Here is a 27,111-nt window from a genome sequence, read left to right on the forward strand (position 1 = left end):
AACCTAGTAAACCTACGCTGCACGCCCTCAATAGCAAGAATATCCTTGCTCAAATTTGGAGACCAAAACTGCACACAGTACTCCAGGTGCGGTCTCACTAGGGCTCTGTACAACTGCAGAAGGATCTCTTTGCTCCTATACTCAACTCCTCTCGTTATGAATGCCAACATTCCATTGGCTTTCTTCACTGCCTGCTGTACCTGCATGCTTCCTTTCAGTGACTGATGCACTAAGACACCCAGATCCCGTTGTACGTCCCCTTTTCCTAACTTGACACCATTCAAATAATAATCTGCCTTCCTATTCTTACCACCAAAGTGGATAACCTCACACTTATCCACATTAAACTGCATCTGCCATGCCCACTCACACAACCTGTCCAAGTCACCCTGCAACCTCATAGCATCTTCCTCACAGTTCACACTGCCACCTAGCTTTGTATCATCGGCAAATTTGCTAATTGTACTTTTAATCCCTTCATCCAAGTCATTGATATATATTGTAAATAGCTGCGGTCCCAACACCGAGCCATGCGGTACCCCACTAGTCACTGCTTGCCATTCTGAAAGGGAGCCATTTATCCCCACTCTTTGCTTTCTGTCTGTCAACCAACTTTCTATCCATGTCAGTACCCTACCTCCAATACCATGTGCTCTAATTTTGCCCACCAATCTCCTATGTGGGACCTTGTCGAAGGCTTTCTGAAAGTCGAGGTACACCACATCCACCGGCTCTCCCCTGTCAATTTTCCTAGTTACATCCTCAAAAAATTCCAGTAGATTTGTCAAGCACGATTTCCCCTTCGTAAATCCATGCTGACTCGGAACGATCCTGTTACTGCGATCCAAATGCTCCGCAATTTCTTCTTTTATAATTGACTCCAGCATCTTCCCCACTACTGATGTCAGTCTAACTGGTCTATAATTTCCCATTTTCTCTCTCCCTCCTTTCATGAAAAGTGGGATAACATTAGCTACCCTCCAATCCACAGGAACCGACCCGGAATCTATAGAACATTGGAAAATAATCACTAATGCGTCCACAATTTCTAGAGCCACCTCCTTAAGCACCCTGGGATGCAGACCATCAGGCCCTGGGGATTTATCAGCCTTCAGTCCCATCAGTCTACCCAAAACTTTTTCCTGCCTAATGTGGATTTCCTCCAGTTCCTCTGTCACCCTAGGATCTCTGGCCACTAGAACATCTGGGAGATTGATTGTATCCTCCTCAGTGAAGACAGATCCAAAGTACCGGTTCAACTCTTCTGCCATTTCCTTGTTCCCCATAATAAATTCCCTTGCTTCTGTCTGCAAGGGACCCACATTTGCCTTGACTATTTTTTTCCTCTTCACATACCTAAAAAAGCTTTTACTATCCTCCTTTATATTATTGGCTAGTTTACCCTCGTACCTCATCTTTTCTCCCCGTATTGCCTTTTTAGTTATCTTCTATTGCTCTTTAAAAGAGTCCCAATCCTCTGGCTTCCCACTCTTCTTTGCTATGTTATACTTCTTCCCTTTTATTTTTATGTTGTCCTTGACTTCCCTTGTCAGCCACGGGTGCCTCTTACTCCCCTTAGAATCTTTCCTCCTCTTTGGGATAAATTGATCCTGCAACTTCTGCATTATTCCCAGGAATACCTGCCATTGCTGTTCCACAGTCTTCCCTGCTAGGGCCTCCTTCCAGTCAATTTTGGCCAACTCCTGCCTCATGCCTCTGTAATCCCCTTTGCTATACTGTAATACTGACACCTCCGATTTTCCCTTCTCCCTCTCCATTTGTAGATGATTAGCTTTGCCATCATCCTCCTCTCTCCCACCACCTGCACTGTTGAGGGTGCAACCCAGGACAGAGCTGGTCTTCCTGACCAGCTTGTCGAGTCTCTTCCTTTCCGCCGCTGAGATGATGCTGCTCCAGCAGACCACTCCATAGAAGATGGCCGATAATCTTCCTGTCTCAGCTATATCCTTCCTTTGTCCCGCCCCCCTGACATCAGTGTGAAGAAGGGTCTCGACCCGAAATGTCGCCCATTCCTTCTCTCCTGAGATGCTGCCTGACATGCTGGGTTACTCCAGCATTTTGTGAATAAATACCTTCGATTTGTACCAGCATCTGCAGTTATTTTCTTATACTACCGTGTTGTAGAAGGTCCTTAGGAGTCCCCCCCCCCCTGCACATAAACACATCAAAACAATAAGGATACACCATTACGGTCTAAACATGTGGGTGAAAATAAACCAGAGCAAAAAGGAGACTACAGACTTTGGTTATTGAGTAGAACAATCACTCGTGGAAAAAAAGCTGTTTTTATGTCTGGCTGTGGCTGCTTTGACAGTCCGGAGTCGCCTTCCAGAGGGAAGTGCTTCAAAGAGTTTGTGGCCAGGGTGAGAGGGGTTAGAGATGATCTTGCCCGCTCGCTTCCTGGCCCTTGCAGTGTACAGTTCGTCAATGGGGGGAAGGTTGCAGCCAACAACCTTCTCAGCTGTGCGAACGATCCGTTGCAGCCTCCGGATGTTGTGCTTGGTGGCTGAGCCAAACCAGACCATGATGGAGAAGGTGAGGACGGACTCAATGATAGCAGTATAGAATTGGACCATCATTGCCTGTGGCAGATTGTGTTTCCTCAGTTGCCGTGGGAAGTACATCCTCTGTTGGGCCTTTTTGACTGGAGTCGATGGTGGCCCCCCATTTAAGGTCCCTGGAGATGATGGTTTCAAGGAACTTAAATGACTCCACAGATGTGACTATGGTGTTGTTGATGGTGAGTGGGGGGAGGGGAGGGGGATCTCTTCGAAGGTCTACAATTAGTTCCACTGTCCTGAGGGCATTGAGCTCCAGGTTGTTGCGATGGCACCAGACGCCAGCTGTGTCACTTCCCATCTGTAGGCAGATTCCTCCCCATCCTGGATCAGTCCAATCAGGGTAGTGTCATCCACAAACTTGAGGAGCTTGACAGAGGAGTCCGTGGAGGTGCAGGCATTGGTGTAGAGAGAGTAAAGGAGAGGGGAGAGTACGCAGCCTTGCGGTGCTCCTATGCTGAGGGTCTGTGGGTCCGAGATGTGCTTTCCCAGCCTCACATGCTGCTTCCTGTCCGTCAGGAAGTTGATGATCCACTGACAGAGGGGTTCAGGCACAGTCAGCTGGGAGAGTTTGTAGTGTAGTAGCTCTGGCACAATGGTGTTAAAAGCAGAGCTAAAGTCCACAAACAGAATCCTGGCATAGGTCTCCTTGTGGTCTAAGTGCTGGAGGATGAAGTGCAGGCCTAGGTTGACTGTGTCATCCACCTGTATTGGCCCTGTATGCAAACTGCAGGGGATCCAGCAGGGGGTTTGTGATGTTTTTCAGCTGGGCCAGCACAAGTCTTTCAAAGGTCTTCATGACTACAGAGGTAAGTGTGACAGGCCTGTAGTCATTAAGACCAGTGATCCTTGTCTTTTTGGGTACAGGGACAATAGTGGAGACCTTGAAGCAGGCAGGGACAGTGCAGGTTTGCAGGGACTGGTTGAAAATGTCTGTGTAGATCGGTCGGTGCCAATTGTTCGGCACAGAGCTTGAGGGTAGAGGGGGAAACATTGTCTGGTCCTGGGGATTTCCTGCTTTTCTGGTTTCTGAATAGCCTCTCCACCTCCGCAATTTCTATTGTTAAACTGGAGTTATTCTGTGAGGATGTGCAAATTGGTAAGTTTCATTGTTGGTCGGTGTGGGCAAGTTACACACATCCACAATGATACTTACAGGCTTTAATAACACTTGAACCCACAATGATACTTACAGGGTTTAATAACACTTGAACCCACAATGATACTTACAGGCTTTAATAACACTTGAACCCACAATGATACTTACAGGCTTTAATAACACTTGAACCCACAATGATACTTACAGCTTTAATTTTGTAAAAAGATTTATTCTGTTCCACTTTATCAAATGGCCACTTTATTTCCATGTACATACATGTATTCCATGTACATACTGCAGAAACTGTACAAAAGCAATGGAAACAGTGGGATTGAGCGGTTATCAATCAATAGACAATAGGTGCAGGAGTAGGTCATTCGCCCCTTCGAGCCAGCACCACCATTCAATGTGATCATGGCTGATCATTCTCAATCAGTACCCCGTTCCTGCCTTCTCCCCATACTCCCTCACTCCGCTATCCTTAAGAGCTCTATCTAGTTCTCTCTTGAATGCATTCAGAGAATTGGCCTCCACTGCCTTCTGAGGCAGTGAATTCCACAGATTTACAACTCTCTGACTGAAAACGTTTTTCCTCATCTCCGTTCTAAATGGCCTACCCCTTATTCTTAAACTGTGGCCCCTGGTTCTGGACTTTCCCAACATTGGGAACATACTTCCTGCCTCTAACGTGTCCAACCCCTTAATAATCTTATATGTTTCGATAAGATCCCCTCTCATCCTTCTAAATTCCAGTGTATACAAGCCTAGCCGCTCCAATCTTTCGACATATGACAGTCCTGCCATTCCGGGAATTAACCTAGTGAACCTATGCTGCACGCCCTTAATAGCAAGAATATCCTTCCTCAAATCTGGAGACCAAAACTGCACACAGTACTCCAGGTGCAGTCTCACTAGGGCCCTATACAACTGTAGAAGGAACTCTTTGCTCCTATACTCAACTCCTCTTGTTATGAAGGCCAACTTTCCATTGGCTTTCTTCACTGCCTGCTGTACCTGCATGCTTCCTTTCAGTGACTGATGCACTAGGACACCCAGATCTCGTTGTACGTCCCCTTTTCCTAACTTGACACCATTCAGATAATAATCTGCCTTCCTATTCTTACCACCAAAGTGGATAACCTCACACTTATCCACATTAAACTGCATCTGCCATGCATCCGCCCACTCACACAACCTGTCCAAGTCACCCTGCAACCTTATAGCATCTTCCTCACAGCTCACACTACCACCCAGCTTTGTATCATCTGCAAATTTGCTAATGGTACTTTTAATCCCTTCATCCGTCATTAATGTATATTGTAAATAGATGCGGTCCCAGCACCGAGCCTTGCGGTACCCCAATAGTCACTGCCTGCCATTCTGAAAGGGACCCATTTATCCCCACACTTTGCTTTTCTGTTTGCCAACCAATGTAGCACGAGAACTGAGAATGAGCTTTTCTTTCTTGACTGTTGGTTTTGACATTTGCTGTCACCGTCCCTCCTTGGGTCATTGCCGTTTTCAATCATGGATATGGTTCCCAGTGTTTTATTTTTTCAAATCTCTGGTGACAGGTCAAAGAGCAGGAGTCGTGGCCGAGGCAGGAGGCGGTTTGGCACTGGGAGGCGGCCTGGGCGCCCGCCCAAGTTCAACCGGCAGGACTCTGCCGTGGAGCAGAGCGAGGTGAGACTGGCTGATCTGCTTCAAACTTCTGAAATAATATGTCTGCATTCATTTTTTCATAGTCATACAGTGTGGAAACAGACCCTTCGACCTAACTTGCCCACTCCGACTAACATGTCCCATCTGCACTAGTCCCACTTGCCTGCATTTGGCCCATGTCCCTCTAAACCTGTCCTATCCATGTACCTGTTTAATTGCTGCCATGTACCTGTACCATGTACCTGTTTAATTGCTGCATTGCGATAATCCCTGCACCCACTACCTCCTCCGGCAGCTCGTTCCATACACCCTTTGTGTGAAAAAGTAATCCTTCAGATTCCTATTAAATCTTTTCCCCGTCACATTAAACCTATGCCATCTGGTTCTCGATTCCGTACTCTGGGCAAAAGACTTTGTGTGTCTACCCGATCTATTCCTCTCATAATTTTACACACCTCAATAAAATCAATAAGAGCTGTATAATATTTCTTTGAAATAATTTGTACCTCTGCAACCTGCGTAGAGTTGACAGGATCCTTTTGGATAAATAAGTGGGATCCATTTCTTTACTGCTGGTTGCTGGACATGGTGCTGGTCTAATGCTGGACATGGTGCTGGTCTAATGCTGGACATGGTGCTGGTCTAATGCTGGTGTTTAGGTCCTGTCTGACATACAGAGAGTGACAACCGTGGAAGATTCCACAACTGCATTAACTTGAATTCCTCAATAGTTAACTGAATATAACAAGTTTTCTGATCTATAATCCATGATCTGTGATGATATAAAGCTGCTTGGTTTATGATTGAGAATAATAGCGTCTTTTGCTGCCTTGAATGAGGAAGGAAGAACTTTCCTGTAGGCGATGGCTATGAAATGTGGTCAAGGCACCACTGGACATCTTTCAAAGAAAGACAATTGTTGTGAAACTGACTAAGGAGGTCTGATAATTGTGTAAGATTTTAACATTTAACAAGGTACACAAAGAATCAAGGAACAAAGAATTTGCTTTGCAGAGAAATGACAATTACAAAAATGCAACGACCCTCCCCGAGAATTCCCCCTCTGTAATGTCCAGAAGCTTCAGCATATCACTGTTCTCTTCCTTGAACTCACTGGGTGCCATGTCCTTTTCCACAGTATTCATTTCAGACCGTGCCCATCTCTTGTTGACTCCACACAGATGATCCTCAAGGAGACCTACTCTCAGTCATTCCCCTGTTGCTCGCAATAGACTTGGAGAATCTTTCCGGTTTCTTCCTCTTTACCTATTGAATATCTTGTATCCCCCTTTTGCCCTCCTGATTTCCTCCAGTGAACACCTACATCTCTTATGCTTGTGGGTATTTGCTTGATTCTAGCTGCCTACACCTGACTTAAGCCTCACTTTTACTTTCTCGTCCAAAATGGAAAGTTTCCTACATTATATTTAATTTGCTAAATCTTTGTTCACTCAACTTATCTATCTCCTACTACTACCTTCTTTGGCAGTGTGTTCCAGGCACCTACCATTCTGTGTTTAAAAAAAGACACTTCAAAAATCTCCTTCAGACCTTCCCCCTCTCACCTTGAATCTATGCGCTCTGGTATTTGGCTTTCATCCAGGGGAAAATACTCTGACTATATCCCCTATCTGTCAGAATTGTATAGACTTCTATCAGAGAAAATGAACCACGTTTGTCCAACTCTCCCTATAGCTATAATACTGACTAACTAGGCAAAATCCCAGTAAACTATCTCTGCACCCTTTGCAAAACCTCTGCATTCTTCCTGTAATGCAGCAACTGGAACTGCACAATATTACAAATGCAGCCTATCCAAAGTTTTATACAGCTGCAATATAACTTGCTGATTTTTATACTGGACTCTCTTTTTCTAACCAGTAAAAGCAGCTATACCATACTCCACTACCTTATCAAGTCTTTTTGCTATTTTCAGGGAACTTTGGACTTGCATCCCAAGTGGCCCTTTGGCCCACAATGTCTGTGGCGAGCATGTTGCCCCCCTCCCCACCTTCAATGTGTCCCACCTGGACTCGCACCCATTTCCCTCTTCCCCTTCCACCTGTATTCCGCCCACTGGCTTCATAATTTGCTTCTTTCCTTGTCTCATACCCTTTGTCTTTTCACGTCTGGCCTTTGTCCATCACCCCAAACCTGTGTCTATCTATTACTCGTCAGACTTTGGCCTGCCCTACCTTCCTTCCAGCTTTCTCTCCAGCTTTTCCAGTTAGATAGAGCTCTAGGGGCTAGTGGAATCAAGGGATATGGGGAGAAGGCAGGCACAGGTTGCAGATGATCAGCCATTATCACAATGAATGGCGGTGCTGTCTCGAAGGGCCAAATGGCCTCCTCCTGCTATGTTTCTATGTTTCTCCCCTGAAGAAATCTGAAGAAGCATCCCGGCCTTGTAATGTGTTCTCCAGAGATGCTGCCTGACCCTCCAGCACTTTTTCTTTTTTATTTGCAAACCATCATGTGCAGTTCCTTGTTTCTCCTTCTGCCTTCAGTATTTGACAAACTTCTATCTGTGATAGATAGTTTAATCCTATTCGTAACTTTGAAGGAAATTATCTCTTTTGATGGAGTAATTTTCCTGCTTGTGACATTTTCTACTTGAAAAATTTAGAATTACTCCTTGTTCAGGACTCGAGGAAAGCTTTATTGGGCAATACAGTGTTCCATAGTACTTTTAAAATATGAATCTCATTAAAGTCCCAGAAATATGGCAACATATTGTTCCATTTTCAATTTCTTCAGGCTGTTTAGTTCAATTAAGTGATGCAAAGCTATACCTTTATACTGAAACAGTAGAAAGACCAAATATGTGAAATATATTTACACCCACAATACAAACTCATGTGATATCTACTATGACAAGTAGCACTTGAGGTCACAGAGCATTTACTTTACTGAATTCTTTGGAAGAGTGTATGGTGTGCTTTTGCTTTTAATTATTGATACGATTGCTAATAACTGAGAAAGCAGTGATGACTGATATGTGGGGAGCGTTTGATATGAAGCATTGTCAATTTTCTTTACAAACTTGATTATGGGGTGAATCTTTCTGTCAATCCTTTCTCTGACACAACATTTTTGGTCTTGCAGTGGGAAAATTGGACATATTTGATATCATTGATGAAAGTCTGATTGTAAAACAAGCAAATATTTAATGCAGGACCAAAATTGTAAAACAAAGTGTGTTTTGGCATCCTGCTGTAACTAATGTCGCTGTGAAGGTTCATTTGCACCTTTGTTCAATGCCAACAGGCGTTGCAGCTTGTCGTGAAGCGGCGCTTTGAAGATGCTGATGAACCCGTCGCCAATGGAATGGATCAAGAGGAGAGTTCTGAGCAGCCAGAAAATGATTCAAGTATTGCTAATAACACAACGACCGCAGGTCCTGGCGAGGAAGTACGGCGCCACAAACGTATACGGGTAATTGCCAACGTCTCTTGGATATCCTTAGTTTTAAATACAGTTACTTTGTGGATAGAATTTGAACAGGAACTATATATTTTTTTAAGTTTGCATATCTGGTACTTGGATGGGGTAGCCAGGGCAATATCGATATGACAACTTGATTTTGGATTTAAGCTGAAATTACTTGAGATGGATGTACTGGAAATGCCCATCAGATTTAAAAATAAGGCAAGTGGTGATGGGGTGATAAGGGCTGGAATCCATGTTCTTTGCCTGGGTGTTGGTATGAGGAGAAGTGACAGTGTTTCACAACGTTGATATATTGGGCTGGTTCTCAGTGAACCTTTGTGCATGATGGCAAGGCACTATCTACCACAATACCTGTCCTTACAGTTCTTCTTTGAATTTGATTGTGAACTTCCAGAGCATGAGCTTTCTTGCTGAAGTTAGGTCAACTCTTGAGAAGAACATTCCTCTATGCCGGAATTTCTTTGGCAAACCTGCACTCATGGTTATAAAATTACAACAAAAAAAATTAAGTCGATATTCCAATAATACTTTGGGCACATTTCAACTTTTAAATCAAATCCGTTCACTTTTAATTTATAAAATGTGCGTTAGTGAAAGTTCTCTTTCAAATAGTAACTTTTAAATGAAATTTGAGTAACTGCATTCAGTAATGTACAGCAGTTCTGTTGGTGCACATTTGAAATTACATAACCTTTTTCATATAACGATTTTATTGTTAGAGTTTCTCTAGATACCATCTATAGATCATCCATTGATAAATGACAGTTTGGGCTCATGAATGAAGGCTAATGATGTCACTGGTGTAAAACCTGCCTGAGGATATAAAATACAAATTGAAAATGCTGGAAATGATTAGCAGGTCAGGCCGCATCTGTGGGTAGAGAGGTGGGTCTAGGTAAAAGAGCCATTTGGAGGCAGTGATCATAATATTATACGTTTTACTCTACAAATTGAGAGGGAGAAGGGAAAATCGGAAGTGTCAGTATTACAGTATAGCAAAGGGGATTACAGAGGCATGAGGCAGGAGCTGGCCAGAATTGACTGGAAGGAGGCCCTAGCAGGGAAGACGGTGGAACAGCAATGACAGGTATTCCTGGGAACAATGCAGAAGTTGCAGGATCAATTTATCTCAAAGAGGAGGAAAGATTCTAAGAGGAGCAAGAGGCACCCGTGGCTGACAAGGGCAGTCAAGGACAGCATAAAAGTATATCAAAGCAAAGAAGAGTGGGAAGCCAGAGGATTGGGACTCTTTTAAAGAGCAACAGAAGATAACTAAAAAGGCAATAGGGGGAGAAAAGATGAGGTACGAGGGTAAGCGAGCCAATAATATAAAGGAGGAGAGTAAAAGCTTTTTTCGGTATGTGAAGAGGAAAAAAATAGTCAAGGCAAATATGGGTCCCTTGAAGTCAGAAGCAGGGGAATTTATTATGGGGAACAAGGAAATGGCAGACGAGTTGAACCAGTACTTTGGATCTGTCTTCACTAAGGAAGATACAAACAATCTCCCAGATGTTCTAGTGGCCAGAGATCCTAGGGTGATGGAGGAACTGAAGGAGATTCACATTAGGCAGGAAATGGTGTTGGGTAGACTGATGGGACTGAAGGCTGATAAATCCCCAGGGCCTGATGGTCTGCATCTCAGGGTACTTAAGGAGGTGGCTCTAGAAATTGTGAACGCATTGGTGATCATTTTCCGATGTTCTATAGATTCAGGATCAGTTCCTGTGGATTGGAGGGTAGCTAATGTTATCCCACTTTTCATGAAAGGAGGGAGAGAGAAAATGGGAAATTATAGACCAATTAGTCTGACATCAGTGGTGGGGAAGAAATTGCAGAGCATTTGGATAGCAGTAACAGGATCGTTCCGAGTCAGCATGGATTTACGAAGGGGAAACCATGCTTAACTAATCTTCTGGAATTTCTTGAGGATGTAACTAGGAAAATTGACAGGGGAGAGCCGGTGGATGTGGTGTACCTCGACTTTCAGAAAGCCTTCGACGAGGTCCCCCATAGGTGATTAGTGGGCAAAATTAGAGCACATGGTATTGGCGGTAGGGTACTGACATGGATAGAAAATTGGTTGGCAGACAGAAAGCAAAGAGTGGGTATAAATGGGTCCCTTTCAGAATGGCAGGCAGTGACTAGTGGGGTACCGCAAGGCTCAGTGCTGGAACCGCAGCTATTTACAATATACATTAATGACTTGGATGAAGGGATTAAAAGTACCATTACAAATTTGCAGATGATACAAAGCTGGGTAGCAGTGTGAGCTGCAGAGGAAGATGCTATGAGGATGCAGGGTGACTTGAACAGGTTGTGTGAGTGGGCAGATGCATGGCAGATGCAGTTTAATGTGGATAAATGTGAGGTTATCCACTTTGGTGGTAAGAATAAGAAGGCAGATTATTATCTGAATGGTGTTAAGTTAGGAAAAGGGGATGTACAACGAGATCTGGGTGTCCTAGTGCATCAGTCACTGAAAGGAAGCATGCAGGTACAGCAGGCAGTGAAGAAAGCCAATGGAATGTTGGCCTTCATAACAAGAGGAGTTGAGTATAGACAATCGACAATAGACAATTGGTGCAGGAGGAGGCCATGCGGCCCTTCGAGCCAGCACCACCATTCAATGTGATCATGGCTGATCATTCTCAATCAGTACCCCGTTCCTGCCTTCTCTCCATACTCCCTGACTCCGCTACCCTTAAGAGCTCTATCTAGCTCTCTCTTGAATGCATTCAGAGAATTGGCCTCCACTGCCTTCTGAGGCAGAGCATTCCACAGATTTACAACTCTCTGACTGAAAATGTTTTTCCTCATCTCCGTTCTAAATGGCCTACCCCTTATTCTTAAACTGGGCCCTGGTTCTGGACTCCCCCAACATTGGGAACATGGTTCCTGCCTCTAATGTGTTCAACCCCTTAATAATCCTATATGTTTCGATAAGATCCCTCTCATCCTTCTAAATTCCAGTGTATACAAGCCTAGTCGCTCCAGTCTTTCAACATACGACAGTCCCGCCATTCCGGGAATTAACCTAGTAAACCTATGCTGCTCGTCCTCAATAACAAGTATAGGAGCAAAGAGGTCCTTCTGCAGTTGTATAGGGCCCTAGTGAGACCGCACCTGGAGTACTGTTTGGTCTCCAAATTTGAGGAAGGATATTCTTGCTATTGAGGGCGTGCAGCGTAGGTTTACTAGGTTAATTCCCAGAATGGCGGGACTGTCGTATGTTGAAAGACTGGAACAACTAGGCTTGTATACACTGGAATTTAGAAGGACGAGAGGAGATCTTATCGTAACATATAAGATTATTAAGGGGTTGGACACGTTAGAGGCAGGAAACATGTTTCCAATGTTGGGGGAGTCCAGAACCAGGGGCCACAGTTTAAGAATAAGTGGTAGACCATTTACACATGACTGTGTTCCTGCATTCGACACCAACACCATTGTCAAGTTTGCAGACGACACAACGGTGATCGGGCTGATCACCAACGGTGATGAAACAAAATACAGAGCGGAGGTGCAGAACCTGGCTGACTGGTGCTCTGATAACAACCTGTCCCTAAATACCACCAAGACCAAGGAGCTGATCATCAACTTCCGTAGGTCACACAACAGGGAATATGCCCCGATCTTTATCAACGGGGATAGTGTGGAGAGAGTATCCAGCTTCAAGTTTCTGGGCACTCACATTTCGGAGGACCTAACATGGTCCAATAACACTGCTGCGCTCTTCAAGAAGGCACAACAACGACTGTTCTACCTAAGAACACTGAAGAAGTCTGGTCTACCCCAACAGCTGCTGACGGCATTCTACCGCTGCACCATAGAGAGCATCCTAACGCATGGCATCCCTGTGTAGTACCTCAGCTGCACGGAGGCAGAGAGGAAAGCTCTTCAGCGGGTAGTCCATAGAGCTCAGAGGACCATCAGAACACAGCTACCGGCCTTGGAGGGCATTTACAACACACGATGCCTCAGAAAAGCCACTAGCATCCACAAAGACTCTTCACACCCCTGCAACAGTCTGTTCGAACTTCTACCATCGGGCAGACGATACAAGGCCTTCTACGCCCGCACCTCCAGACTCAGGAACAGCTTCATCCCCAGGGCCATAGCTGCTATGAACCGGTCCTGCTGAGCCGGATGGTCACATCGCACAGTGATCCGGCACAGATCTACTTGCACTTTATTCTGTTTTAAAACTGTTCTAATATGTTTCATTGGGTTGTTTAAATTAATACTGACTAGTTAATTAAATGATTGCATCGTATGGGAGGCGCATTCCCAATCTCGTTGTACCCCTGTACAATGACAATAAAGATATATTGTATTGTATTGTATTGTAGAACGGAGATGAGGAAAAACCTTTTCAGTCAGAGAGTTGTAAATCTGTGGAATTCACTGCCTCAGAAAGCAGTGGAGGCCAATTCTCTGAATGCATTCAATAGAGAGCTCTTAAGGATAGTCAGGGGGTATGGGGTGAAGGCAGGAACGGGGTACTGATTGAGAATGATCAGCCATGATCACATTGAATGGTGGTGCTGGCTCAAAGGGCCGAATGGCCTACTCCTGCACCTATTGTCTATCGTCTATAGAACCAGAGTTCACGTTTCATGTCAAAGACATTTTCTATTTTTATTTAAGATTTCTTGCATTTGCAGTGTTTTTGATTTTCATTGCCTGAGGGTTTGTCAGGCATCTGACTCTGCAGTGATCCCAAGTTTGACCTTGCAGCAGGTGGATGCAGAATATATTATAATTGTGCTAATGTTAAGGAATTGATGCCCCAATTTCCCATTTTAATATTTGACAAAGACCTATTATGATATTGTCTAAATCCAGCTCTCTCAGATTTAAAGTTGAATACATTGCTTGTGGGATGTATTTTGTTGAAGTTGTCTAAATTTCCTGTCAATAAGCCTCATAATGCTGCCACTAACTTGGTTAATTTTCAATTAGAATTTACATTCAATTGAAATGCTGTTTGTTTGAAGCTGCTTGTTGTTAAGTGAACGAGTGGCAGGTCTGGTTGTGGTATTGAACTTGATGTCAGTATTTTCTCTTTCCATATGCTTCGCAGGTGGATTTCCAGGTGGGTTTTTCCTTGGTCTAAGCATGTTGGGCACACCATGGTTTGGGAGGGATAAACTTAGGAGAGAGGTCATTTGTCCATCTTCTGTAGCTGTTTGCTTGTGAGAACTTGGTGACATTTTGCAAAAAGTAAGGTGCTGGAGGAACTCAGCAGGCCAGGCAGTATCTGTTTGGGGCCAGGACCGTTCTTCAGACTGATGGAGGAGACGGGAGATCTCCCCTCTTCTTAGTCAGTCAGGAGAAGTGTCCCCACCCCAACAGTTATCTGTTAATTTCCTACAGATGCTGTCTGACCCACTGAATTCCTCTGACAGTTTGTTTTTTTACTCATGATTTCAGCATCTGCAGTCTCTTGTGTCTCCATGATTTTCTCTTGTGTTATTTGCTGCTTTCATTTAGTGTCCCAGCATTGACTGATTGATTTCCTAATTAAAGTGTGCTCCTGAATTGTGCTGTTTGCGGTATGTGTGTGTGTGTATGAATGTCTGTTTCTGTGTGCCTGTGTGTTTGCGTTCATAGTACAAATGCTTATTTAAATCACTGGATATTTCTGCATTATTTTGGTCACTACATAGAAAATAGGTGCAGGAGTAGGCCATTCGGCTGATCATCCAGCTCAATAACCTGTACCTGCCGTCTCTCCATACCCCCTGATCCCTTTAGCCACAAGGGCCACATCTAACTCCCTCTTAAATATAGCCAATGAACTGGCCTCAACTACCTTCTGTGGCAGAGAATTCCACAGACTCACCACTCTCTGTGTGAAGAAATGTTTTCTCATCTCGGTCCTAAAAGACTTCCCCCTTATCCTTAAGCTGTGACCCCTGGTTCTGGACTTCCCCAACATCGGGAACAATCTTCCCGCATCTAGCCTCTCCAACCCCTTAAGAATTTTATGTTTCTATAAGATCCCCCCTCAGTCTTCTAAATTCCAGCGAGTACAAGCCTAGTCTATCCAGTCTTTCTTCATATGAAAGTCCATAAAGAGAATGAACGGCTGGATTGATGGGTTGCACCACGCATGCTGTGGACTTTCTCAGAGTCATCACTTCGAGGTTGCGGCTTCCTCCTTTCTCTTTATTTCAAATCATGAAAACAAAATTTATACTCTGATCAAAAGAAAAAACCTTTCTGATATCTGTCCTAATTTTCTCACTTTGTAGTTTCAGTCTGCTAGTTGCAATTTAATTTGAATGGCTATACTTTTTCTGCACTGTGTTTGTTTGAAGTCATGTTGTCAAACCAACTAAGACTCATAAGCACTAGTGTTTTGAGCATTTCTTCAGCAGTCAAACCCCTTTTTACCATGTGACTCTTCATAGTACCTCCTTTAGTTAAATCTTGCCTCTTGCTATCTTCAATCTTCAGCTTCATGTCTTTTTCATCTAGTTGATTCTTCGATTGATCTGCAGTAGATAACAGCGACACATCTACAGAAAGCATTTCCTGTAATAAATGGGCCAATCACTTTATTAATGTAAATTTATTCAGGTTCACAAATGAAGTGTAGTTATGTGTCCTCCAGATTGGTATGATCGATGCACGTGGATGTGAGATAAATACCACAGAAGGGAGTCCACCCTGTCAATACCTAGCAGGGAGCCCACTGCTCAGTATAGATGAGTGAGATCAGGTGGTCTCTTTCCATCCTGTACGATTCTGACAGGCACTCTGTGTAACCACTGTAAAAAACATCTTACACTTCAAAGAAAGATCATCCTTATATCCAGTGACATAACTGTTATTTTCAATTTTCTTTCCATCATGATTCTCTCAGAGACGAGTGAGAAATAAAAGTATGAAATGCCCCAGAGACGAGAACTGTCAGTTTGCTGAGAGATGTTGAAACAGCTCTTGAATGTTTTAGAGCTGTGGCACGTATATGCTTGGCTTTATTCTCTCCACTTCCAATTTTCATGCATTCTTTTGATGTTTACATTGAATTATTTTGTTTGTGGATAAACTTAGACTTTAGATTTGAGCTGTTGGGTGATGATAGATGTTCAGCTTTGAGTTAATTTGAACAAATGATGGCCATTTCACGTGTCGTGAGCAGTGATTTCCCCTTGATGCACAGTTAATGCTTGGAGCCGAGTTGCATTAACATTGCACTTCCAGGACGTTCGGTCCATTGGGTGTTCAATCCAATAGTCAATAGTCAATAGTCGTTTATTTGTTACATACACATAAATGTGTAGTAAAATGAAACATTACCCGCAGTTGAACAATAAGACCAATAAGATTAATCAATAAAAATGCAATAACACATACAATCACAACTAACACCAAACAAAAAGAAACATCCATCACAGTGAGTCTCCTCCAGTCCCTCCTCACTGTGATGGAAGGCCAAAATGTCTTTTTCTCTTCCCTGCCGTCTTGTCCCGCGGTCAGGCTGTTGGATTTGCCACGTCGGGGCGGTCGGGGCTCCCGATATTGAAGCCGCCGCTGGGCGGTGAAAGGTCAACGGCCTATTTCAGGCCGCGCCGGACGGTGAAAGGTCCGTGGCGGGCCGACCCAAGCCCCGCGATTCGGGGCGGGCGAACACGCTGCCTCTGCCGTTGCCGGAGCTCCCGATGTCGGCCCCCACCCAGGGGCCTGCGGGCTTCCGACGTCCACGCGGCCCGCGCCGGAGCCTCCGGAGACGAGTCGCAGCCGCGCCCGCAACATCCGCAGGCAGCCAGCGCCGCAGGTGGTGAGTCCGCGCCGCGGGCTCTGCGAACCAGAGCCCCAGGTGTTCCCAGGTGAATGGCCGGTGGTAGGCCGCAACGGGAACGGAGACACGACACAGAACAAAGGTCACGTCTCCGTTCTGGAGAGAGAATGTTACAGTTCCCGTTCCCTCCCACCCCCCCCCCCACCCCCAAAACATAACATACAACACTACATCATATTAAACTACAATTCAGACAAAAACAACAAAAAACACAAAAGACAGACGGACTGCAGGCAAGCCGCAGCTGCGACGGCAGCGCTACTAGTGCTTTCTCACTTGCCAACAGTTTCCATGGTTACATATAAGAAAATAACTGCAGATGCTGGTACAAATCGAAGGTATTTATTCACAAAATGCTGGAGTAACTCAGCAGGTCAGGCAGCATCTCGGGAGAGAAGGAATGGGATTACTTCTCTCCCGAGATGCTGCCTGACCTGCTGAGTTACTCCAGCATTTTGTGAATAAATACCTTCCATGGTTACATTCCTCTCTACTTTATTCTAGTAGTGGTATCACACTGAGGCCCCAGTATGGAAAATATACTAGTCTGGCATCAAGGAAGTGCTGAGTATTCTGGATTAACAAGACACTTGAATATTTCACCTTTGGGATATACAAAGGGAGATTTTATTGTTTAAAAAATGCAGAGAACGAGAGTGTGGAACTGTGGCCCCTTGGTGTGATAGTGTGGAACTGTGGGCCCTTGGTGTGATAGAGAGTGTGGAACTGGGGCCCCTTGGTGTGATAGTGAGTGTGGAACTGGGGGCCCTTGGTGTGATAGTGTGGAACTGTGGTCCCTTGGTGTGATAGTGAGTGGAACTGGGGCCCTTGGTGTGATAGTGAGTGTGAAACTGCGGCCCCTTGGTGTGATAGTGAGTGTGGAACTGCGGCCCCTTGGTGTGATAGTGAGTGTGAAACTGTGGCACGTTGGTGTGATAGTGAGTGTGGAACTGCGGCTCTGGTATATGAGAGGTAGGTGAAACTGGAGCCTGGTTTGTGAAAGTGAGCATGGAATTAAAGTCTTGGTGTATTAAAAAGAGCATGGAACTAGAGCTGTGTGTGAAGGGAGCAGAGTAGAGAGATGGAATCCATTGCAGGAGTGAGGCAAGTGAGGGGCTGGAAATCGATGAAAGCAGGTTCCGTCGATAGAATAGTCAGGAGCACTGCAGGGAGCAAGGAAGGACTGTTGGATTCAAATGAATTTATTTAATGCAAGAGACCTGGTGGATAAGGTGGATAAAATCTGGGCGTGGATAGGAATGGTGACTAGGATGTTACAGAAACCTGGGCTGTGTGAGTTGACAGGACTGGCAGCTTCATGTTCCAGGGTACAGTTGCTGCAGGCAAGGTCAAGGTCTGAGGTGACATAGACAATAGACAATAGGTGCAGGAGGAGGCCATTCTCTCTTGAATGCATTCAGAGAATTGGTCTCCACCCACTTCTGAGGCAGAGAATTCTACAGATTTACAACTCTCTGACTGAAAACTTTTTTCCTCATCTCCGTTCTAAATGGCCTCCCCCTTATTCTTAAAATGTGGGCCCTGGTTCTAGACTCCCCCAACATTGGGAACATGTTTCCTGCCTCTCACGTGTCCAACCCCTTAATATTCTTATATGTTTCGATAAGATCCCCTCTCATCCTTCTAAATTCCAGTGTATACAAGCCTAGTCGCTCCAGTCTTTCAACATACGACAGTCCCACGATTCCGGGAATTAACCTAGTAAACCCTCGCTGCACGCCCTCAATAGCAAGAATATCCTTCCTCAAATTTGGAGACCAAAACTAGACACAGTACTCCAGGTGCGGTCTCACTAGGGTCCTGTACAACTGCAGAAGTACCTCTTTGCTCCTATACTCAACTCCTTTTGTTATGAAGGCCAACATTGCATTGGCTTTCTTCACTGCCTGCTGTACCTGCATGCTTCTTTTCAGTGAATGATGCACTAGGACACCCAGATCTCGTTGTATGTCCCCTTTTCCTAACTTGACTCTATTCAGATAATAATCTGCCTTCCTATTCTTACCACCAAAGTGGATAACCTCACACTTATCCACATTAAACTGCATCTGCCATGCATCCGCCCATTCACACAACCTGTCCAAGTCAACCTGCAACCTCATAGCATCTTCCTCACAGTTCACACTACCACCCAGCTTTGTATCATCTGCAAATTTGCTAATCGTACTTTTAATCCCTTCATCCAAGTCATTAATGTATATTGTAAATAGCTGCTGTCCCAGCACTGAGCCTTGCGGTACCCCACTAGTCACTGCCTGCCATTCTGAAAGGGACCCATTTATCCCCACTCTTTGCTTTCTGTCTATCAACCAATTTTCTTTCCATGTCAGTACCCTACCCCCAATACCATGTGCTCTAATTTTGCCCACTAATCTCCTATGTGGGACCCTGTCGAAGGCTTTCATCCACTGGCTCTCCCCTGTATATCTTCCTAGTTACATCCTCAAAAAATTCCAGAAGATTAGTCAAGCATGATTTTCCCTTCGTAAATCCATGCTGACTCGGAACGATCCTGTTACTGCTATCCAAATGCTCTGCAATTTTGTCTTTTATAATTGACTCCAGCATCATCCCCACCACTGATGTCAGAATAACTGGTCTATAATTTCCTGTTTTCTCTCTCCCTCCTTTCTTAAAAAATGGGATAACATTAGCTACCCTCCAATCCACAGGAACTGATCCTGAATCTATAGAACATTGGAAAATGATCACCAATGCATCCACAATTTCTAGAGCCACCTCCTTAAGTACCCAGCGATGCAGACCATCAGGCCCTGGGGATTTATCAGACTTCAGTCCCATCAGTCTACTCAACACCATTTCCTGCCTAATGTGGATTTCCTTCAGTTCCTCCGTCACCCTAGGACCTCTGGTCACTAGAACATCCGGGAGATTGTTTGTATCTTCCTTAGTGAAGACAGATCCAAAGTACCGGTTCAACTCATCTGCCATTTCCTTGTTCCCCATAATAAATTCCCCTGCTTCTGTCTCCAAGGGACCCACATTTGCCTTGACTATGTTTTTCCTCTTCACATACCAAAAAAAGCTTTTACTATCCTCCTTTATATTATTGGCTAGCTTACCCTCGTACCTCATCTTTTTCCCCATATTGCCTTTTTAGTTATCTTCTGTTGCTCTTTAAAAGATTCCCAATCCTCTGGCTTCCTACTCTTCTTTGCTATGTTGTACCTCTTCTCTTTTATTTTTATGCTGTCCTTGACTTCCCTTGTCAGCCACGGGTGCCTCTTACTCCCCTTAGAATCTTTCCTCCTCTTTGGGATAAATTGATCCTGCAACTTCTGCATTGTTCCCAGGAATACCTGCCATTGCTGTTCCACCGTCTTCCCTGCTAGGGCCTCCTTCCAGTCAAATCTGGCCAGCTCCTGTCTCATGTCTCTGTAATTCCCTTTCCTATACTGTAATACTGACACTTCCGATTATCCCTTCTCCCTCTCAATTTGTAGAGTAAAACTTATCGTATTGTGATCATTGTCTCCTAATGGCTCTTTTACCTCGAGTCCCCTTATCAGATCAGGTTCATTACACAACACTAAGTCCAGAATTGCCTTCTCCCTGGTAAGCTCCTGTGCAAGCTGTTCTAAGAATCCATCTCGGAGGCACTCCACAAACTCTCTTTCCTGGGGTCCATTATCAACCTGATTTTCCCAGTCTACCTGCATGTTGAAATCTCCCATAACCACCGTAGCATTACATGTGCGACATGCCAATTTTAGCTCTTGATTCAACTTGCACCCTATGTCGAGGCTACTGTTTGGGGGCCTGTAGATAACTCCCATTAGGGTCTTTTTACCCTTACAATTCCTCATTTCTATCCATACTGAATCTACATCTCCTGATTCTATGTCACTCCTTGCAATGGAGTGAATATCATTCCTTACCAACAGAGCGACCCCACCCCCTCTGCCACCTGTCTGCCTTTTCTATACGTAGTGTACCCCTGAATATTCAGCTCCCAGCCCTGGTCCTCTTATAGCCATGTCTCTGTGATTCCCACATCATCATACTTGCCAATGTCTAACTGAGCCTCAAGCTCATCCACGTTATTTTTTTTATACTTTGTGCGTTTAAATACAACACTTTAACTTCTGTATTCACCTCCCCTCTCACACCTTACTCTCTTATCCCATCTAGAACTTCCCTTCTCATTTATTCGAGAGTCTTTTGCAATTTCTCCTGTTTTCGCTTCTCCATTAACTCCATCTTCATATTCCCAATTTGTCAACCCCTCCCCCCCACTACTTAGTTTAAAGCCACACATGTAGCACTAGCAAACCTGCCTGCCAGAATGTTGGTCCCCCTGCTGTTAAGGTGCAACCCGTCCATTTTGTACAGGTCACCCCTACCCCAGAAGAGATCCCAGTGGTCTAGAAATCTAAATCCCTGCTCCCTGCACCAGCCCCTCAGCCATACATTCATATCCCCGATCTCTCTGTTCCTGCCCTCACCAGCACGAGGTACAGGTAACAGTCCAGAGATAACCACCCTCGACGTCCTACTTCTCAGTCTTCTTCCTAACTCTCTAACTCACGTTGCAGTATCTCCTTCCTCTTCCTCCCGACGTCGTTCGTGCCCACATGCACAACTACTTCCGGTTGATCGCCTTCCCTCACTAGGATGTTCTGAAGCCCGTCCGTGATGTCTTGAACCCTGGCACCAGGGAGGCAACAGACCATCCTCAAGTCCCGCCTGCAGCCACAAAATCTTCTGTCCGTACCTCGGACAATGGAGTCACCCACTACTATGGCTCTTCCTATCTCCGGTCTCCCCGGTCAAGTATCCTTTGTCATTGTAGGGGATTTTAACTTTCCCAATATAGACTGGGACTGCCCTAGTGTCAATGGGGTGGAATTTGTCAAATGTGTTCAGGAAAGTTTCCTTAGGCAATGTGGAGGAAGCCCTACAAGGGTGAGGGCAAAGATTGATCGACTCTTAAGAAATCGGGAAGGGCAAGTTAGCGAAGTGTCAGTGCGCAAGCCTTTTGGGATCCAGAACCAAAGTTCTATTAGCTTTAAAATAGTTGGATGAAGACAGGGTCAACAAATTGGACTAGCTTGAATGGAGTATAAACGTGTTTGTGTTGGACTGAAGGGCCTGTTTCCATGCTTTTATAACTGTGACTGAGTGTGTGAGAGGGAAGAGGGCATGGGAGGGGGGCTGGTTGTGTGTAAGGGGGGCTGGGGGTGTGAGGGACTGTGGGCCAGGCGTGTGTGAGGGGGGGGGCTGGGTGTGTGAGGGGGGACGGGCGTGTATATAATACAATACAATATATCTTTATTGTCATTGTACAGGGGTACAACGAGATTGGGAATGCGCCTCCCATACGATGCAATAAATTAATTAGCTAGTCAGTATTCATTTAAACAACCCAATGAAACAAATTAGAACAGTTTTAAAACAGAATAAAGTGCAAGTAGGTCTGTGCCGGTTCACTGTGCGATGTGACCATCCGGCTCAGCAGGACCGGTTCATAGCAGCTATGGCCCTGGGGATGAAGCTGTTCCTGAGTCTGGAGGTGCGGGCGTAGAAGGCCTTGTATCATCTGCCTGATGGTAGAAGTTTGAACAGACTGTTGCAGGGGTGTGATGAGTCTTTGTGGATGCTGGTGGCTTTTCTGAGGCATCGTGTATTGTAGATGCCCTCCAAGGCTGGTAGCTGTGTTCCGATAGTCCTCTGAGCTCTATGGACTACCCGCTGAAGAGCTCTCCTCTCTGCCTCCGTGCAGCTGAGATACCACACAGGGATCATGTGTTAGGATGCTCTCTATGGTACAGCGGTAGAAGGTCGTCAGCAGCTGTTGGGGTAGACCAGACTTTTTCAGTGTTCTTAGGTAGAACAGTCGTTGCTGTGCCTTCTTGACCAGCACAGCAGTGTTATTGGACCATGTTAGGTCCTCCGAAATGTGAGTGCCCAGAAACTTGAAGCTGGACACTCTCTCCACACTGTCCCTGTTGATAAAGATCGGGGCGTATTCCCCGTTGTATGACCTATGGAAGTTGATGATCAGCTCCTTGGTCTTGGTAGTATTTAGGACAGGTATCTGGTGGTATCTGAGCACCAGACCGCCAGGTTCTGCACCTCCGCTCTGTAGTTTGTTTCATCACCGTTGGTGATCAGCCCGATCACCGTTGGTGATCAGCCCGATCACTTTTGTGTCGTCTGCAAACTTGACAATGGTGTTGGTGTCGAATGCAGGAACACAGTCTTGTGTGAAGAGGGAGTAGAGCATGGGGCTCAGAACACAGCCCTGTGGTGTGCCGGTACTCAGGGTGATAGTGGAGGACAGGTGCGGGCCCATTCTCACTGCCTGCGGTCGCTCCAGCAGGAAGTTCAGGATCCAGTCGCATAACGACGCGCTGAGGCCTAGCTGGTGGAGTTTGGTGATGAGCTTGGTGGGGATGACCGTGTTGAAGGCAGAGCTATAGTTAATGAATAGCATCCTCATGTACGTGCCCTGTCCCTCCAGGTGAGTTAGGACAGTGTGAAGAGCCAGAGAGATGGCGTGTGTGGGGGACTGTGGGCTGGGCGTGTGTGAGGGACTGTGGGCCGGGCGTGTGTGGGGACTGTGGGCCGGGCGTGTGTGGGGGACTGGGCCGGGCGTGTGTGAGGGACTGTGGGCCGGGCGTGTGTGAGAGACTGTGGGCCGGGCGTGTGTGGGGACTGTGGGCCGGGCGTGTGTGTGAGGGGGGCTGGGCGTGTGTGGGGGACTGGGCCGGGCGTGTGTGAGGGGCTGTGGGCCGGGCGTGTGTGGGAGACTGGGCCGGGCGTGTGTGAGGGGCTGTGGGCCGGGCGTGTGTGGGGGGGCTGTGGGCCGGGCGTGTGTGAGAGGGGCTGGGCGTGTGTGGGGGACTGTGGGCCGGGCGTGTGTGGGGGACTGTGGGCCGGGCGTGTGTGGGGGACTGGGCCGGGCGTGTGTGAGGGACTGTGGGCCGGGCGTGTGTGGGGACTGGGGGCCGGGCGTGTGTGGGGGACTGGGGGCCGGGCGTGTGTGGGGACTGGGGGCCGGGCGTGTGTGAGGGACTGGGCCGGGCGTGTGTGGGGGACTGTGGGCCGGGCGTGTGTGGGGGACTGTGGGCCGGGCGTGTGTGGGGGACTGGGCCGGGCGTGTGTGAAGGACTGTGGGGTGCAGTGTGAGAGGATGGTGGAACCATCGTACCTCCATCTGAGGACTATCTTCAATAGGTACAAATTGAAGCCTGTGATGTTGTCCTTTGTAATAAACGCTGAGTGCCACAGTTCACATCACTAATGTCAAACAGTGTGCTGATAGTTTGTGTTTTATTCTGGTTGTGATGTTTGGAATCCAGTTCCCTGCTTTGGCGAATGTTTCAGCAATTTTTAACACATATTGATCAATTACAAATGGTTGGAGAATGTGTTGCTTGCTCAAGTAATTGGAGGTGCGGGTTTGTTGGGCGGAGGACATTATGTAAAATTATGCAGGAAAATCTGTGGACTTGTTGTCTTTGTTTCATAACTTCTGAATGTGTGATGCTGAAGCTTTAATGTAAACCGGTCAAATTGCTCTCAGCTGCTTTACTATGGCCGGAGAATGTGTTTATTCTCGTCCTGTTGTCAAATGGTTCCCGAGTTGTTGAATTTGATGATATAGTTGTGTGGTGTTCTACCTGAACAATCTGAACAGTTCATTTCATAGCAGGCTATTCCTTTATGCATGCCTCTGGCCACAGTTACTTATTGTCAGTGGGGCCGGAATGTGTCCTGAAAAGGCAGCCAATGGTTTGCTCGCTGATGCTGGGATAAAGTGGCAGGAGACCCAACACCAGCATATCTTCATTAATTTGGAGGGTCACCAAGCCTGCAGTAAAACCTGTTGATTCTGAAAATACCGTAATAATGTGGTGTTGTCAGAGGTACCTGTCTGACATAGGATTTGATTCTAGTCACATTGTTTGTTATTGATGGCCTGACCTGGTATTGTGTTAGGATTTGGGCGTAGTGGCACGGAAATCATTAGGGGTTTTAGACAAAATGCTGGAGTAACAGCATTTCAGGAGAAAAGATGCTACTGGCAGCATCTCTGGAGAAAAGGAATAGCTGACGTTTCGGGTCGGAACCCTTCTTCAAACCCTTTGCAGGTACTCCAGCATTTTGTGTCTACAGTATAATCCAGCATCAGGATGAGAGGGGATCTTATTGAAACATATAAGATTATTAAGGGGTTGGACACGTTAGAGGCAGGAAACATGTTCCCAATGTTGGGGAAGTCCAGAACCAGGGGCCACAGTTTAAGAATAAGGGATAGGTCATTTAGAACAGGGATGAGGAAAAACCTTTTCAGTCAGAGAGTTGTAAATCTGTGGAATTCTCTGCCTCAGAAGGCAGTGGAGGCCAATTCTCTGAATGCTTTCAAGAAAGAGCTCGATAGAGCTCTTAAGGATAGTGGAGTCAGGGGGAATGGGGAGAAGGCAGGAACGGGGTACTGATTGAGAATGATCAGCCATGATCACATTGAATGGTGGTGCTGGCTTGAAGGGCCGAATGGCCTACTCCTGCACCTATTGTTTGTTGTCTATATAACACAATCTTATGAGAAATGACAAAAATCTGTTTATACAACAGTAACTCTGTTTCTCTGTCCACAGGGTCTGCCTGACCTGAGTTTTTCCAGCATTTTCTGATTATATCGCAAGGTTACTAGCATCTATAGTTTTTTGTTTTTCAGTAACGGGTTGGAATACTGTAGGATTTCAATGAGTGCTGTTAGATAATAATGTGTTGCACATTGATGCAGCAGGTAGAGCTGCTGTCTCACAGTGCCAGAGACCTGGGTTCAATCTGTCTTTGGGCGCTCTCTGCATGGAGTTTGCACGTTCTCCCTGTGACCGCATGAGGTTCCTCCGGCTGCTCTGGTTTCCTTCCACGTCTCAAAGACATGTGGGTTTGTAGGTTAATTGCTCTCTTTAAAAATTGTCCTGTTTTAAAATTGCCCCTAGTGTGTAAGCAGTGGACATGAAAGTAAGATAACATAGAACTAGTGTGAATGGGTGATCAATGGATGGCATGGACTCAGTGGGCCAAAGGGCCTGTTTCCATGCTGTATCTCTGAACTAAATATGAGCTTCATATTTAAGCTAGATGGATGTATATAAAAATCCCCTTTCTCTTTTTTTCCCTTTAGAATGCTGCTCTACATCATCTCTTTATACGTAAAACTTTTCGACCATTTAAATGTCTGCACTGTGGGAAGGCATTTCGGGAGAAGGAGAAGTTGGATCAGCACCTGCACTTCCATGGGCGGGAGGGCAACTATCCACTGACCTGTGATATCTGTAACAAAGGCTTCATAACCAGTTCGGCTCTCGATTCACACATGAAATTTCACTCTGATCAGAAAACGTACTCCTGTATTTTCTGCACAGAATCTTTTGATAGACTGGATCTCCTCAAAGAACATGTCGCAGTTCATGTTACTAACGGCTGTTTTACCTGTCCCTCCTGTAAAAAACAATTTCCAGATTTCATCCAGGTGAGTGCTTCTGTTTCGGACATTTTGAAAGTCAAAGTAGTTCTCTATGACTTTGATGCCTGCACTTAACAAATCTTTTGGGCTTTCAGATTTTGCCGGTGGATCCGTTGCATGTTCTTTCTCAGAGCAATCCAAACTAATTCCAAGCCTTGCTTTTTCTCTCTCGTAAATTAACATCTTCTCATATGTTAAGCAAGTCTATTTTCCTTAAAATACTGAATGGACTTTGTCCCAACCATTTTCTTTGGCAAAAACCTCCCATAAACAAAATATGCAAGGAATTCCTTTCTATGGTGCATTTGCAGAAAAAAGTATGAAATTGTGAGATAATATAGGCTGGCTCAGGAAGAAAATGCAAGATAGGAAAAGCTCACACCAAAAGTAGAGAAGGTGAAACTAAATAAAAATAACAAGCAAGGAAAAAGTAAAATAAAGAAGTTGTTGGAAAGTGGCAATGACGACGATGTGTGGTGAATCAGGTCAAAAATCATTTGTTCATCAACTTTGTTCATCCTGAACACTCACAGATCCACCCCAGATCCCTGGCTTCTCTTGAGGTTAAGAATACAGTTATAATCTGCAGCACAGGTGGACACCATTTGGCTCATCAAAATCTGCCAGCGTCTATTATAACAATCTTGTCAATTCTATTTCCTACGTTTTCTCCATAACTTCATGGCCTTCATAACAAACGGATTTGAGTACAGGAGCAAATAAGTCCTTCTGCAGTTGTATAGGGCCCTGGCGAGACCACTTCTGGAGTATTGTGTGCAGTTTTGGTCTCCTAATTTGAGGAAGGACATCCTTGCTATAAAATCATCCTTGCTATTGAGGCAGTGCAGCTTAGGTTCATGAGGTTAATCCCTGGGATGGAGGGACTGTCATATGAGGAAAGATTGGAAAGACTAGGCTTGTATTCACTGGAGTTTAGAAGGATGAGAGGGGATCTTATAGAGACGTATAAAATCATAAAAGGACTAGA

The 27,111-nt window shown here is 45.5% G+C and overlaps 1 protein-coding gene across 3 annotated transcripts in view; it reads left to right on the plus strand.

Moving 5' to 3' along the window:
* The window catches only part of prdm10 (PR domain containing 10), a 220,397-nt gene that overhangs the window by 99,309 nt on the left and 93,977 nt on the right, over window positions 1-27,111 (plus strand). For all 3 annotated transcript variants that reach the window (XM_078426637.1, XM_078426635.1, XM_078426636.1), the window contains exons 11-13: window positions 5,253-5,361; window positions 8,608-8,775; window positions 25,782-26,129. In XM_078426637.1, coding sequence (XP_078282763.1) covers window positions 5,253-5,361; window positions 8,608-8,775; window positions 25,782-26,129 — 625 coding nt within the window. The remainder of the gene's footprint in view (window positions 1-5,252; window positions 5,362-8,607; window positions 8,776-25,781; window positions 26,130-27,111) is intronic.

Source organism: Rhinoraja longicauda, chromosome 32 (assembly GCF_053455715.1).
Source record: "Rhinoraja longicauda isolate Sanriku21f chromosome 32, sRhiLon1.1, whole genome shotgun sequence".
NCBI classification, from domain to species: domain Eukaryota; kingdom Metazoa; phylum Chordata; class Chondrichthyes; order Rajiformes; family Arhynchobatidae; genus Rhinoraja; species Rhinoraja longicauda.